At 43.6% G+C, this 16,859-nt stretch overlaps 1 protein-coding gene across 1 annotated transcript in view; it reads right to left on the bottom strand.

Annotated features, from left to right (window-relative positions):
* NOX4 (NADPH oxidase 4) overlaps positions 1–16,859 on the bottom strand; it is a 1,243,038-nt gene that overhangs the window by 38,278 nt on the left and 1,187,901 nt on the right. The window contains exon 17 of the mRNA XM_069639431.1: positions 15,353–15,453. Coding sequence (XP_069495532.1) covers positions 15,353–15,453 — 101 coding nt within the window. The remainder of the gene's footprint in view (positions 1–15,352; positions 15,454–16,859) is intronic.

Raw genomic sequence — 16,859 nt, 5'->3', positions numbered from 1 at the left:
ATGAAGGCATGCAAATAGACAGTTATAAAGATGAACTTATGGATGTACAGACAACCCAAGTGACAAGCACAGTTACATGGAAATGGTCGCACAGAGTAAAGAGGGGGGTGGATGAAAGAAGGGGATATGATGAATCTAAAGGACTTGGATTAGATACAATGCCAGATGTGCATCATCCAGAATTTAACAATGTGTGGTATAGCCACATGTGTTCAGTGGGCAAAATTCTCTCTAGAAGCTCAATGCTCTGTGACAGTGCCTAAGAACTTTCAGGGATGCTGCGCTCTGTGGTAGAGCCCATGAGCTATAGGGGAGTTTGCTCTCTATCGAAGAGCTGCAAACCTCTGATAAGTGTTGGTTTTAATTGTGATTCGAGACAAAAGTAGGACTTAATAAAATGCTGCAGAACAGACACAAGCATGTTATCATCAGGTCAGTAAATGGTCAGGCCTCTGAGTCAGTACTGCAGCTATCCATTTCCCATCGACATGCGCCATGAAACAACTCTACTTTTTTCAATATTTGATATATACCAGGTAACAAGACATTGTGGCTCATTATGTGTTTGCCAGTCCAGAAATAAGGTGCCGGTAACAATGTGTACCGAAACCTTTCCAGACCGGCAAACTACAAGTCTGGCTGTAGGGGCTGTGATCTACTGGTAGGTCTGACATGTCGGTAGCTCAGGCCACCACTAGCAGACTATTGCCACAATCATCGGCACCAGTATTACAGGTGCCAGTTATTTTAGCTACCTCATCCCATGAAGTCCTATCAGACTGCATGGGAATGTGGATTTACCAGGATATCGAAAGGCAGGGACGGTACGGTAGTACCCGTTGGATACCGGGGGATTTGTGAAGGCACACCCCTAAGTGCTCATGTCAGGAAAATACAACCTGCTAGGGGAAAAAGGCAAAGAGATTCTTGCAAGAATAACAAGTTTTAATCATACAAAAATAGGTAGGTGAACAAAGAACTCTGCTGCTCGAGAACATTCTGCTGAGAAATAGTGCAAGCAGAAGTTTATAAGTAGACATATCATCAGTACTATGTCACATATACAGTAAAAACCATGTGTGGCTGGTTGGCAAAACCCTATACATGGCCAGCCTACTCCATAGAAGATACCAGGATGGTATTGGACTGAGCCCCATCCATCCATCTTCCATTACGTGGGGTCAGCTGGGCTCATTGTCTCCAGGGATTCAAGGTCATGTTTCTCATTAGTGTCTATTGTAAGACAATCCTATTATTTACGACAGGCAAAGTCCCATCCCTGCTTAAAAAAGCTTGGGTCCTACCGTTACTAATAAAATCTTTCCTAGATCCTGCCATACTGAATAATTACAGACCTATCACCACAGTACCATTCCTACTACAAATACTGGATAGAGCTACATACATCCAGATTCAACACCATCTAGAATCAAATCAAATCCTAGGTGCCCGCCAATCAGGGTTTTGCCCTGTGCATTATACTGAGTCAGCACTACTTGATCTAAAAAAACAGATGGACGATATCAGGGACAAGGGCAAGCCTGCGCTACTGCTCCTTTTAGACCTATCTTTGGCCTTTGACTTAGTAGACCACAGCATCCTATGTCACCATCTCACTTCTGCAGCTGCCTTTTCTCCTGAAGCGGCAGCCTGGATTAGCTCCTTCCTAGAATGTTGAGTGATGAGAGTATTCTCTGATCAAGTATGTGCAGCGCCCGCTCCCATCAATTGCGGAGTACCCCAAGGCTCATGTGTCACTCTCACATTGTACAATATTTTCACTAAACCTCTCTTCAAACTCCTAGATGCTCAGGGCATTATTTACACCAACTACCCGGATGACACACAAATCCTCCTCCCACTATCAGGCAACTACACCCAGGACTCTGCCCTGCTAAACTGCACATGTACTTCCATCCCAGCTTGGATGGCAACCCATGGCCTTTGCCTTAATGACGAGAAGATGGAACTATTTCTAGTTGGACCTCACTCAGTCCTAAAAAAACTTGACATGGATTACACTGCCTTCACCATAGATGGCACTAAGATTGCATTATCATCTGCTGTGAAAACCTTGGGTGTCTACTTAGATGCCACCCTCTCACTCTCTCACCAAGTAAATGCCATATCCTCTTCAGCAGCATTTTCCACCAAACTCCATATCGCGGTCAGCCCCTACCTATCTGAAGATAGCTGTTTAACCATTACACGGGCAGTTGTAGGCACAAGGCTGGATTACTGTAACATCCTTTTCATCAGTACATCCTCCCATAACACTCCAGACTATTCAAAAGAATGCATTACAAGCTGCTCTAAATAACAGGATGCTCTAGCTTCCATGTCCTTGCTGCAAAACAATGCAACACCCTCTCACAGTCACTAAGAGCGAAAGAATCCATTTTGCAAAGTTCTAAAAACCTGGCTATTTCCTTAAATCTTCTGTCACTCGCATAAGTCGTCTGTCGCATCAAATTGCTCCATTCTCTGTAACCTGTGAAAGAAAACTGCATTATATCACCCGGCTGCTACTTATACTATATGCACTTCTGCCTATTTACTGATCTAAGAACGTGTTTGCCTATGGGCTCCATGTTACTGGTATTTAGCGCCCAGATGCCTGAGGGTTTACGTGCGCTCTACAAATGCATAAATAAATACATCCATTCTTTACTCATTCTGTATCGCACTATCAGCACCCTTCCACCCTCTCTTTGGACTGTAATTTATTCCACCCTGTACCACGCCTGAACCAATATGACACCTGACCAAAATGTGTCATTGTGAAATAAGGTGGAATGGGCGTGTTCTTTTAGATCGTTTTATGACCACTGAGATTATGGTTGGTGGTCTGGGGTTACCTACTTTTGTGGAATTTAGGGGTCTTGTACTCGGGCAGTTGTGGGTGTCATACCTCCTGGTGAGCTATGTGGATACTGGAGGTCTGCTTTTGGCCTGGCTGTTGTTGGGAAGGAACCAGGGTCCTCCCATCCTCCAAGCACTTTAGAGTTAGGCAAGACCTCTTTAAGGCATTATAATGAACTAGGGGGCTGGAGGGGCACTGGGAAGGCTCTCTCATGCAAACATAATCACATACATAGGCAAGCACTGAAGAAGGAAGTTATTGTCTAAATATAAGGCACAATTAACTATTAGTTGGATAGATTTGTAATGTCCGATCACAGCCATTTTAAAAGCTTAACTAGTGCTGTAGATGATTAAAACTCCCCTTCCTTCCCAGAAGGAATGTGGCATGAGGGATTCAAAATTGACCACAGGCTTAGCGTGCGGTGTCCGTCACCATGGCCAGCACAAACTGACTCAGCAGGTGTCCACTGTCCATCAAGAGCCCATGCACGTTAAAAATAGGACTCACATGTTTTGTTCGGCGAAATGCAAAATAGGATAAATTATAATTATTAAGTGTGGAGGAAACTACAGGACCCAGATAACATTAGCAGGAGCAGTGAAATATGGATAGAATGAATGAAAATTGTTTGTACATAAAAAATGTTCGTTTTTGCTTTGGCTGGGCCTCAAGGTTTGTAAAAGTCTGCAGAGATGCAGTGTGTTTTTGCATAGCTAGGAAAATGTAGAACAGAATGCTCTGGCAATCCGCCGACAATGAAGAAAGAAGGCTTTGAAGCATCCTTATTATGGGAAAAGGATGGATTGGGATGAAGCCATGATCCAGCTCCAGTTGCACCACCACAAGCAACCCCTGCCGTAAACCACTTTTGCAGGAAGGAATGGAAGAGGGACAGGAGAAGACTGTTCAGGCAGCAGAGTCCTTTGCTACCATCCTCATATTGTAAAGATTAAACTTGCCTTACTTCCCTAAAGGGGTGTATTCATTCTGGTGTGAGCATAATTAGGGACAACCTTACAAGTGGTGACTATACTGACATGATCCCATTTCCCCCCGTACTTTGCGTGATGGCTCCAGGCCACTTCTCCAGGAAAAACAGCCACACCCAACTACAGCGTCCGGTCCCCCAAATAAAAAAACACGTTTCCTGAGCGGATTTAGAAGGAGACATTTTAATAGAAATCCTCTCTGCTCTCTGAAGAGCGGCGTGGCTCCAGAGAGGACAGGTCGGTATTGGTCCCCGTAACGGAGGAAACTCAGGTGAACACGCACATGTAAATAGACTCTTGTAAGTGATAACAAGAAAGGGCCATGTGTGTATGACAGTATGTGAGGTGTGAATGGATGGAGTACGAGGTCAATGACATGGATTGAATAGGACCTGTGTGTTACGGTATAAATTGGATAGGATTTCAGGTAATGTGAGGTGTAAATTGGGTTTAGGGGGTGGGATATGTATTGAAATGTTCACATATTTGTATTTTTCTACTTTTTATAATGGAAAAAGGAAGCCTCAGCGTGTAAAGACTGGGAAGAAAGGGGGCCTTAGCGTACAAAGACTGGGAGATAAAGGATCCTCAGCCATAATAGGTTGAGAAGGTAGTGCACCATAGAATTCTTTTATGAAAATAAAAGCAATGGGATCCTCAGCATGTAAAAAAGGCTGAGAAGGTGGTATTATGAGGATATAAGGAAAAAATAAATAGTAGCTTGGTATAATGAATGGGCCTGGATTTTAGTCAGTTATTTTTGTATATTTTCTCTTCCTGTCTTTTGGGGTAAAAAAGAAGGAAGGTGGGTGAGTCGCGTTGTGTGTGCAAAGTGGGGAAAAAAGGGGTGGGGAAAAAGTGGGTTGATCTGTATTTTGTGTAAGAAGCAGCAGCGTGCGCAGCATAGAAGTAAGGTCTAAGTAAAGCTAAAGGGACACGCAATATTAGTATGGGGGAAGAAACCCAAAATAAGCACATGCATATGGCCCTGCCACTGTACTAATAATGTCCATCTTTTTAGCAGCAAAGTGTAAGGGAAAGAAGTTACAAAAAAGAAAAGAGATTTTAGATCTCTGACAAATATTTTCGAGGATACGGACGATCAGGAAGATAAAAAATGAGATCCAGTGTAAGGGGATATACCCCGTAACGCCTACACCTGCAGTAGGGTATAAGAATCTGGTCTATAAGCCGCCAGTGGTAGAGAAATTGTCGACAACAGTATCATCAGGATCAGCAATTAGGGGGGGACTCAAGAGCTTTTGCCCCTCCACCTCCATATAACCCATCCACACGCACTGACATGCCCGTAGCATCAGTGTACTCAGGGGGTTCACAAGCAGATATAAACAACAAGCTAAGATCATTGCGGGAAAGGTTGGTCAGATTAAATGAACCTGCAGAAGCACTACCAGAAATAAACACACCGGTACAGAAAATAAGGAATTGGAAGTCAGGAGTGTATTTTGGTTAGATTCAACACTGGGGAAATAAGAAATGTTTCTGTTGAAAAAGATGATGGGGAGAGGGTATGGATGGTTCTGGGACAAGAAGTCGAACCAGCGAGGGAAAATAAATGGGAAGATCAAGGTGGCAAAAATTATGAAGAGGCAGGGGAAGAAAGAGATCGAGGAGAGGAGGCATTGAGAAACCCATTCACTCCGCAAGAGGCAGTGGGAAGAGATAGACCAAGACATCAACCAGCTTTAATGGTGGTAGTACAAGATCAGAAAAATACGAAAAAAGGGGTTGAAAACCAAATAAACATGCAGATGCCTCTTATAGATAAATGAGTAGCAATAATGCGGTATATGCCATGGCCTCAAATGGGCAAAAATAATTTGATTAAAGCTATCCCCCAGCTTACAGCATGAGCCAGTAAATGGATTTATGAATTTGAGAAACAGACATCAAGGGTATTGTTAGTAAGAGGAGACCTTAAGAGTTTACTGGTTGCCATAGTTGGAGGTCAGGCTGGGGACATATGGGTAAGGGCTGGGTACCCTAGGAAAATTCCTGCAAATAACAAACATGATGGAGCATCCTTTAATGAAATAAGGGCAAGGGTATGGGATGCCGTACAAAAGATGTAACCAGATACCCCTGACTTCCATTCTTTAATGCAGTCCACAATGGGTGATGATGAGGACCCATTTAGGTTTATTCTTAAGTTACAGGAAATGTAGAGAGTTGAGAAAGGGAGGGCAATGGGACCACTGAGTACCATTTTTCTATTTTATCGCAAAAAGGGGATTACCAAAAGAGATCCATAAGGCACTAGATACATTGTGGTATTTGAAGCCAAAGGGTAGACAGAGATACCAAGTATAATAGTCTACCATTGTAAGAGAATCAAGGAGCGGGACAGGGAGACCGCCCAGAAGCGTCAAACAGACGAGGCAAAACTAGTGGAAAAACTAAATAAGGTTGTTGTCCAAGCACTAGTGACGCCACCGGCCCAGGGGGAAGAGGACAGGAGATACTCAACAGATTGTGAATGCCCCAATTGGAGCACTATGGTCCGAAGAAGGACAGGGACAATGGGGCGGGGGGGACAGTAACCCAATCCACAGTGTCACTATGTAGGAGCACCAAGGGAAAGAGGGGTATTTCGAGGAGTAAGAGCAGGATGCTTTGGGGGATAGGGTCCCAGGGAAGAGGATTGAGAACATCACAGTGCTGGTATTGCTGAAGATGGGGAAATTTTGCAAGGGAATACAGGAACAGGCCTGGGAATGGGATTTAATTATGGACCATCACCTCCAGGGCAGGGATTCCAAGGGCCTCAAGGAATGTGACACCCGCAATTTGGGCAAGGGTGTCAAAATCAGTTCCCTATGGGGCTGACAGGCAAGGGCAATGTGGGCAACAGCCACAGCAGGGTGAGGGAACACAGTTTAAGAGGATGGCATGGGGAACAGGTGCCCCGTTGCAAGGAGTTACAATGGTGGGAGGCCAGTCCTTTTTCATTCCCCGGGACGAATACATATTCTGATTAGGACAGCCCAGAGAGAACACTCGCATGTCCAATCCTATTGAAAACTGCACACCCTGAAGAGGATCCCTTGGTGTAGGCAGAAATATAAAACAAGCAATTTATATTTATGGTAGATTCAGGTGCAACTAAATCATGCATTATGGACGGGAACTTTCCATTATCAGGTAAAATTCTTGACACGCAGGGGTTCTCTGGGTCTATTTCTACGGTTCCATACAGTGGGGAGCTGGATATAAACGTGGGAGGAAAGGTAGTACAAGACCCCTTGTTGTATAAAGAGAGTTCCCCTGTTAAATTGTTAAGTAGGGATCTGCTCAGTATAATAAATGTAACTATATCATTCACAGATGAAGGGATAGTGTGTTCCACTCCGGGGATGTGTGTAGCTCGAGCAATGGTAATAATCAATGCAATGGCAAGGGAGTCAGTAGTCTGTGGAGCACCTGTGGTCCCAGACATATTTGTCTATGGCATCAATGTACTAGCAAAAGCAGAGCCTCAGATTGCGACAAAATGTAGTTGAATGCCCACAGATTTTATTTTCCAACCCATGGTGCCACCTGAGGTGGTGGCGGGAGCAATATTGTCATTAGATTTGCAAGGACTAGTAGTGTCAGACAAAAGGGTAGTCCTGATTGGAACAGACCAGGAGAGGTACGAGTCGCGCACGGTACTATTTGTAGCCCTGACAGTATAATTGAAGAAAATGACTGATGAGGAGTTATTTGAGGACAGTGAGCAAAATGGGGAGTTATTTTTGGAAATCTGCATCCCCTGTGGTATCATGGTGTAGTATATGAAGGTATAGTGCCCCTGCAGCGCTTGCCCAACGCGTTCCATATTTACATTCAAAGAAACGAGTTGAAAATAAACTTAAGCAAAACACAAATCGTTGCGTATTCACCTAAGCGCCAGGGCCCTTTATCATTTGTCTGGACCTTTGATCAATCTCCCATACAAATGGTTCCCCACTATACCTATTTTGGTATACAGTGTGAGAGCCAATATCACGCAAAAGGCCATTTTGCATGATTAGAAGCAAAACTTATATCATTTACTTCACAGGCCATAATAATAATGTTTAAATATGGGAAATTTTCAATTAAGCCTGCACTATTGTTTTGGAACATGAAAACAATTCCAGCACTTTTATATGGCCTGGAAACACTAAGCACTGACTCACCTTTTCCATTTTCCAAATGGGAAGCTAAATACTGGCGGCGTATCTTACATCTCCCGAATTGCATACCTGCCACATGGATAAGGTATGAACTGGGTTTAGTTTCATTGCATGCCATATGTCAGTGGCGTTTGTGTGCGTTTTTTAGGAAATGCTTAATTTCGACTCCCCTAAATGTCTTGTTAAAAACTTTGACACACTACATATTTGCTACTAATCATGCATTCATTAGACAATGGCTCACAAAGGTCTATCTCATTCTAAATTCGGCAGATGTGTCTTTAGATTTCTTAATCTAGAACCCAGACAAAGCAAAATAAAAACTGTTTGAGCTTGACTGGATAACCACCAGAACCCTGTGTCTTTCGTACCACAATATGGAGGAGACCCGGTTTCCACATAAAAAACTATGAACTTTACACTCATATTTGGTCCGGTGCCCCTCACTTAAATTTCGTAATGGTATCCTAATATTACGATTTAATTTGTGGAATACCAGGGACGTGCAAGCCAAGCGGAAACAATTAGCTATAAATGACAACTTCTGCCGTTTTTGCTTGTTGAAAGACACTTGAGAAACATTGATACATATCATCACGGAATGCTGTGCCCTACGGCCACTACATGAAATACATTTTACCAGGCATTGTAAATACTTATGCCTTACTGAGCAGGGTTTATGTTGGTCTCTAATTTTGGGTGCCTGTTATTTACCCTTACAAATTGCAACTGTTTATTTTCTATTATGTTTAGAATTGGAGGTAACAGAAAATGAAACCAATTGATGCTGAGTAAATAAGTTTATTTGGGTACCTGAACATTTTCCTTCAAAATGCACAATGGCTTGAAATAGTACAAACATAATGTCTCATGTTAGTATGAAACCTCAAATATCAAGAAAATGTACATAAATTCTATGTTGATCTTTGTGGAATGAAATGTTATTGTTACGTAAATGTAAATAATATGTATATGAGTTGTATTGTTATGTATATGTTTTTGTTGTTTATATTTGAAAGGTTGATTCAATTCAACTAATACAAATAAAAAAATTATAATAAAAAAAATAGTGCCTCCTGATGGCAGTGGTGACCCATCTTTATTTTTTGAGGAGGACATACGATATGTGCCAGTACAATTATGGAGTGTAAATCTGCATGATGTTGGGTTACTGACAGATGTGACCCCAGTACAGATTACGTTGAAGTCAGGAGCAGTACTCCCTAGGGTGCGGCAGTACCCATTGTCAAGCGAAGCGGAGGAAGGTATAAAAGGCACTATTCAGGCTCATTCAGAGCAAGGGATCATTGTGTCAACCATGTCCCAGGGTAATACGGTCGGTCATAAACCCCGTCAAGAAAGCAACATGGGGTAGTTAGAGGATGATCCAGGATCTATGTCCTCTAAATGACGTGGTGCAGAAGGAGTTTCCGGTAGTTTTGAATCCTGCGACGATCCTATGTAGCATTCCAAAGACAGCAAAGAGGAGTGAAATATGGATAGAATTAATGAAAATTGTGGGTACATAAAAATGTTTAGTGTGGCCTTGGGCTAGACCTCAAGGTATGTAAAGGTCTGTAGAGCTGCAGTGTGTTTTTGCATAGCCAGCAAAATATAGAACAGCATGCTCTGACAAAACCACTAACAACAAAGAAAGAAGGCCTTGGAGCATCCCTATTATGGAAAAAGGACAGATTGGGATGAAGCCATGATCCAGCTCCAGTGACACCACCACAGCAAGCCAGGCCTATTTAAACCCCTGCCTGAAACCACTTTGGCAAGAAGGAATGGAAGAGGGACAGGAGAAGACCGTACAAGACCACCTTTTTGCATTATTTGCCTAGAGGGGTGTATTCATGCTGGTGTGAGCGTAATTAGTGACACCCTTACACTGTGATAAATATGCATGGTGAGGCACCTGGTGCTGTCTCACGGCCTTGGAGGGCGCATTCCTTCCTGGGATAACAAGTATTCACAACAGTTATGGAACAAAGAGACGTTTCTATGGGAGTTAGCAGCGCAGGTCTCTCTACCATCAGTTTTCCAAAAAAGGTAGCAGGCGCCCCTCTCCACAAGGAACATGGCATGATAACCTGTTCTGTGGTTTTTTCCACTTTGAGAGTCTGCAGCCATCGCTTTTTGCTCACTGTACCTTTTGCAGATGGGAAATCTCCATTTGCATATCAGTCTTTGTCCCGCCCACATGGGGAGTCCAGCAGCAAAATGCTATGGTGATTCCCTTCTGAAGAAGAGTACCAACAGCAACCCCATACATGTGTTTCAGCCTTGTTGGGCTTCATCAGTGAGGTGGAGCTGTGTCTCTCTGAGCAAAGCGGTGTCCAGTCATAGTTGGACTGAGACCATGGGGGCTCTTTCCGAGATGGTGGACACTGTAAAGGACCCGCCGGGTGGTGCTGCTCAGTGTGGGGTACAACGACGAGGTCAAGAACGTGTCCACGTTTTTGAATATAAGCACTATGGTTGCCAAGAAATATGTATTGCTGTTTTGGAAACGCTCCTCTCCACCTACCTTTACAATGTGGTTGAATGCACTCCATTGGACGCAAACATGCGAGGAGGAGTACATTGCGCTGCTACCGGTGACCTCACGCCCAAAAAAATCATGGACTGCATGCTGTAGCCACCTTCACAAACGAGCCGATGAGGCCCTGGACCCAACACATCCCCTGGTATGAATAATAGGACTGGGCCATGATGTGGCTACCGCACCATGTACCTGTTGTATTCTTTGCTGAGTATCCTATATCACTGTGCAACGACATGTAAGATGCATTGTTTCCTGTTTGCACGTGCTTACCATGTGGAAATGCTACTAACTTTTGCCAAGAAAAAAAAAGTTTAAAAAAAGGAAAAGATGAGGGAATAAAACAAGGGTTAACAAATATTCTTAAGCACGTATGTACTTTTTGAACCCTCAATGGAAAGTAAATTAACACTTTCGCAACTACACAAGTAATGGAATGTGTGACTTTTGTTGAGGGATATTTAAGGCACAAAGCCAGAGGATAGATGAGTCTTTCAGGGAGCCAGGACAGCCAATGTCATTTGAGCAGAAGTCTAGGTGAGCTGAAGCAATTCTTGAAGGTAAGTAAAAAGTCCTGCACGATACTCTAGAAATCTTTGTAGAAAATAAAATCACTGTTGGGCCACAGGCTGGGATGCTTGTGAGGGGCAAAGCTGCAAGCAACTCTGCAAAGACAAGTCTCAATTAGAGCTAGCAGGGCTACACAACAAGAGGTAAGCACCCCTTAGTTATAGTACCTAAGTTCTGAAGAAATTGGTTCCAGATGACTTCTGTTCCAGTTGTAGTATGGCAGGTCCTGTTGTTCTTGGGCCTCAGTCATGGGGACAAGAGGGAAGACATCTGGGGACTCCTGCACTATGAATTGAAGGTCGCCGGCAGCAATGGGAAAACTTCAGATCAGCAAAACTTCACAGTTTCAGCTTCTCGCAAATCGCACCACCGTGGTTCTCAGATACCTTATGTTCTTCTTCGGATTCCTTCGTCCAGTGGTCAGCTCTGCCTTCCAAGCAAAACGCCTCGCCTTTTATGCAGGTTTCTCCCATTCATTTGCAGCCTAGCTGTCAATCACACAGCAGGGTGGCTGTCCTATGAGGACGGCCAGCTGGCCAATCACCTTTGGGTGCATTCCTTTAACCAAGGAGACTAAGCACAGGGAGTTTTGGGCAACTCCCTCGCTTCCTGCCCTGTCAGATATGCTGGAGCCAGAGGTGGGCTTCACTGGTGAATCCTGCCAAAGACAAAAGGAACAAAGGGACCAAACCTGGTTTGTCAAGCAGAGTAAATCTCAAGAAGGACCTTTCCAACAAGAAATGGTGAAAAAAGAAGACCGGGGCCATTTTGACAAAATGGGACCCCTGGGTGGTTTACTGCAGCTGTAATTGTAGCACGCGGTAGAAACACACAATGGTAGGAAAAAGTAAACCATTGCCACCAGCCATTAATTGTAGAAAGGGTAAAAAAATGTTACATAAGAAACTAGAAAATGGGGATAGTAGGTAACCCCTCCAGCACCTAATTGTAAGATAGTGTGTGCTGGGTCTTGAAAGTTACAAAATTTAAGTAAAGTCAATTTCACTTCACTGCTCTTGGAACCAATCATTTAACCAAAAGAAGGTATTTAAACCTTTGGGAAATCTGGAAGACTTCCCTGTGTCACTGCACTGGAGGTGCTGCGTGACACAATGTAAAAGATGATGCCTATGGAGTTTGTCAGACTCCAGAGTCCAAAGAAACACAGTGTTCGAATCAATAAAAAATACATGAGAGTGGGAAAAAGGTCTCACTCTCTCCAGGATATAAATTAATAGTCATAAAGTCCAGCAAAACAGCTGTGGGTCTCTAAGGTAGAAGGGAATTAGCACATTTCTGAGAATTCTCCCTAACAAAGTCAAAATAGGATTCATTCAAATTCAAATCTATTTGCTGCTTTTCTGCTTTGTGGGAATGTGTATATAAAATGAACTGGTTGTGATGCTCCTCATAGTGGGAATATGTTGAATCAATTAAGGCAAACCAGTGGATTATTTCCTGATGCACCGGTGGTAGCTGTCCTATAACAGAAATCTGCAACATTTGACTCTCCAGAAAATCTGGACTACAGCTCCCAACAGCCCTCGTCAGCAAAGGCAATAATGGAGAAACATGGGAGTGAGCGTACAAAACATGTGGAGAGCCACGGGCTGTAGTGCCTGACTGCCCAACAAGATCAGAGCATCAGTCTTCTGGGGAATGGATCTGAAGACTGGTACATTCACAGGCACTAGAAGGTCAGAGGATATATCTATCTATGTGTTGCTGTGCTGCAAAGCTTCTTCCGGCAACGACGCGATATTGGCAAGGCTCAAAATCGAACTACTTCATGTTGCGCTTGATTTTAGTAGTTAGTTGTCAGCCCTTTTACGCTTTGGCATTCGCCCAGCAGTACCAGGAACTGAGAGGGAGTATCACACACAGAATGGGGGCTTCTTGAACGAGTTTTCAAACACACTACTTTGTATCAAAGATTATGATTTAATCTTGAAGAGCTCTATGAAATATTAATGAATTAGATGTTTTAACAACACTTGTGTATAGGCGTGTTATAAATGCCATATCATATCGTATCAAATGCGTTAATCTCCTTGTACACCAGCGTCGAAAATCCACCAAAATGTAACTTTGCAAATGGAGGACATCTCTAGTCCATCATGCAGCCATGCATTTTATTTTAAACTACATATTCCAGTTGACTCCTAAAAACTTTATCACGTACCTCTTCCTTTATGCAATACTTATTTACAATCCACTTTAATGGACCCACACACACCCATGTTATCACAGCACATTCCATTACCCATTCTACATCACTCCAACCCCATGATTGTTGCTCTTGCTTCCTCTTTCTCACCCTCTTACCTTCTGCTACTCCTTTTCCTCCACAGACTAATGCCTGGATACCCCAGACGTGATCACAATACACCAACATTCAGACAAGCAAGGTGCTGTCATGCCACTATGGCACAGTATGAAAGCCTTGTTACATAACATAAAGGAACACAAAGGTAACACTGGAAATAGAAATAATAAAATGTGGGAGCTCACCTGATGTGGGGAAGAGGGAGTACCCAGATCAGTGTGGTTGGGGCTAGAGGTGTGGGCAGGGAAGTGACAGAGTGGTAAAAGCACATGACTAAAATAACATTTTGTTTCTTAGAAATGGCCTGACACTTGAACAAATCACATAGTAATCCCACCTGATAATGAAAATGTCCCATTATGGTAACAGCTTGAGCAAAATGGCATGCCAGTTGCTTTATTTTCCCCCTCCGTAATTGTAGCTTACAAATGTGTTTCTGAGTTTTGCATCTGCACTACCAAGTCTTAAAGAAACACAAAGAAAATGCAGGACATGATCACCTCTTGTAATCACTGTTTCCTATGGCATGCAAGTTTATGCACCCCTCCAATTTCTAAATACCCAACATTTGCGCCGCATTAGGGGCATTCGACAGGGCATAGCCACCATAAATTACCCACTCACTGCTCTGTCTGCTGCCATCTCACGTTAACTGCAGTTTATTTTGCTTCAATGAAAAACCCAACATGGAAAAGTAACCACAAACCAGAGAAGAGCTCTTCTGAGGTCAGAGTGAGTTTCTGAGCGCTAGGAACAGCTACTCACTGTGGGTGCAGTGTTGTATGGTTGCCTGGGCATGTGCTCTTATTTCACTAGGCATGGGATCCAGGCAGCCCATTTTCACCAGGTTCTGTATCCTCTGAAGTCTGTCCCCATTCCTGCTTGGCACATTGGACCTCGGTGCATGAACTATACCCATCAGGGGTGCAGTGGCTACAGGGGAGTCTGGAGATTTTCTGGTGGCGATGTCTGCACCATGGGCCTCTTTTCCGAGAGCACTCACTGTTTTTTATATTGCTGCATGCAGCAGAGACAATTAAGATGCTATTGGTGCTTGCATATTGTAAGATGGGGCCGCTTTGAAAAAGATTCAGGACCTATTTAGGCTCCCAGTCAACTCTTGGTACCCCACTCTCGGTTTGCAGTCCATTTCAGTACAATTGGGGGCTGCAGTTGATGCAAAACGCGCCTGTTTGCCTTTGGGCCATAGGCACATTATAAATAATTAAATAAATAAAAATAAACAGTACAGGGAATCTGCCTGCTCTCTAAGCTGGTGCACAGGCGTCCTATCCAAAGACCACCAGGCAACAGCCACAGAACGGCAACCACTCCTCCAAGATTGTTTGTAAATAATTTCCCCAGCCATTGAAATGGCCACTTCAAGGGGGGCAGGGAGGCTGAGTCTGTATTGAACCACCAATACCCTAAGCAGACTATGGGATCCCTCGGACCAGTCTGCCACAGAGACCTCCCACCCCCCCCCCCCCCCCAGTCCTATCCCCAGGAGAGTGCACAGATCAGATCTCCTCCAATAGTCTTTGTTTGGACTCTCTGGCTTTGTCTCTGCCGACTGATGAACTATAAACACAGTGGACACTAGGCCCACGGGGGTCTCCACTTCCTGCAAATGGCCTGCCCCTGCTGCAAATATGCACAGTGGCATTTTTAATATCCTCTGTAAAAACGCCCACAGAACACAGGTTGCATCCATTTTAGATCCGTCTGCTGTCTTGAAGGTGGAAAGGCACAGGCGGACACGTGATATCATTCCAGCATTTTGAATCTGTGTTTCTTCTGTTTCAAGCACTAAAACAGGCACCAATCAAGAACTCTGGACTATAACATGAAACATGTTTCATTAGTACTCGTACTTACAGTCTGTTACACTTCGCAATTTCTTGAAATATAGATTTCCACCGTGGTCGACCAATAGAAAGTCTCGAATTCAGTGCCTGGTATTTTTCACCAATTATTTTCTGCAAGAAAGAGTAAAGTAAGTGCCAGTGATCCCAGACATCTCACCATTGTGCCATCATAATGTTGGCGCCCTGCTAAGTCACAACACATTTAGGCCTAGAAAAGCAGTGTAAGTGCTTAAAATATTCCTATTTGACGATGGAAATGTTTACTTTACATATTCTGAAATAAAAATGTCAGGGCCTGACATTTGACATATAGTGGATACAGGAATCCAGACAGAACTACATTTTCCAGAATGCAATCTGTCTAACTCAAAGCATAGCACACACACACACTGCTATGTACCCCGGAATGGAAGTCCAACAATGCATTATAATGAAGACAGTGCAGAAGCATAAGAAGGCATTTGCTCCACGGAATATATATGCCCGCACAGGACCAGCAATCTCAAATTTAACACAGAGTAGGATATGTCCTCGAATAAACTCTGCCTCTCTCAGCAGAGATGTGGCCAGACAGAATGCACCCCTCCTTCGGTACACAGGCCAGCCTGACCCGAAGACGGATGCATGACCCTGGAATGGATGTGTCCTTCAGAGGATTTGCACAGGACTAATTGAGGAAGAATACAAATGATGCCATTCATTGCAGAGGTTCAAATTGATCAGCATTTCCCAGGTTACTCAGTACAAAAACCCCGTGGGATGAAATTCACCAGAATGGATGCCGCCTCGCTCAGCACAGAGTCGCCTCAACATTTTCAAATATGTCCCAAAGGGACTGCAAGTCTCCGAATGAATTCTTGCCCCCACTGTACAGATGTGCGTACATGTGTAGCACTGCTAATGCAGCCAGATCTGCAGCCTTGTTCTTAAACACACCCACTGAACACCATTGTATGTGGCCTGCGGATTGGCCTTAGCTTCAGAGCTTTAAGGGGCATATTGAGAAAAGAGTGGAAACAAAAAAACGGGAGGCCAAAATCTGGTCTGGGAAGTCTATGAGCTAGCTTTATCATGCAGTAATACCAAACATTGTGCTGTATGCAATCTGTCCGTGTTACTTCCAAGCAGTCTACTGCGAGTTAATGGTTCAATTTCTGCCGTTAATGAGATTGTGGTGTAATAGCAATGTCTTAACCAAGTTTGCCTTTAGCCACTTGATTTATAAGCAATATGTCTCTTATCTATTTCTACTCAAGCCCTGTTAAAAACGAGCACTGACAAAGCAAACAGTTGTGGCATGTGCATCGGTATTAGATAGGCATTTTCCAGACATTGATATCAAATGCACAGGTGCTCACAACATTCCCCAGCTGTTTCCATCATATTGTCAGGTAGCACTATTGCGTATGCCAATTTTAGTTTGTTGTGTTTCTCTCTCAGATGAATGATTTCTTGCTAAGAGTTGTAACTCTCTTATACTAGGTGTGAGTAGTTGCTTTATCTCCTAGCATCCATGT

Source organism: Ambystoma mexicanum, chromosome 7q (genome assembly GCF_040938575.1).
Source record: "Ambystoma mexicanum isolate Mex_15411 chromosome 7q, UKY_AmexF1_1, whole genome shotgun sequence".
Classification (NCBI taxonomy): domain Eukaryota; kingdom Metazoa; phylum Chordata; class Amphibia; order Caudata; family Ambystomatidae; genus Ambystoma; species Ambystoma mexicanum.
Note: the sequence above shows the minus strand (reverse complement) of the source record. Positions and strands in the feature narration are given on the sequence as shown.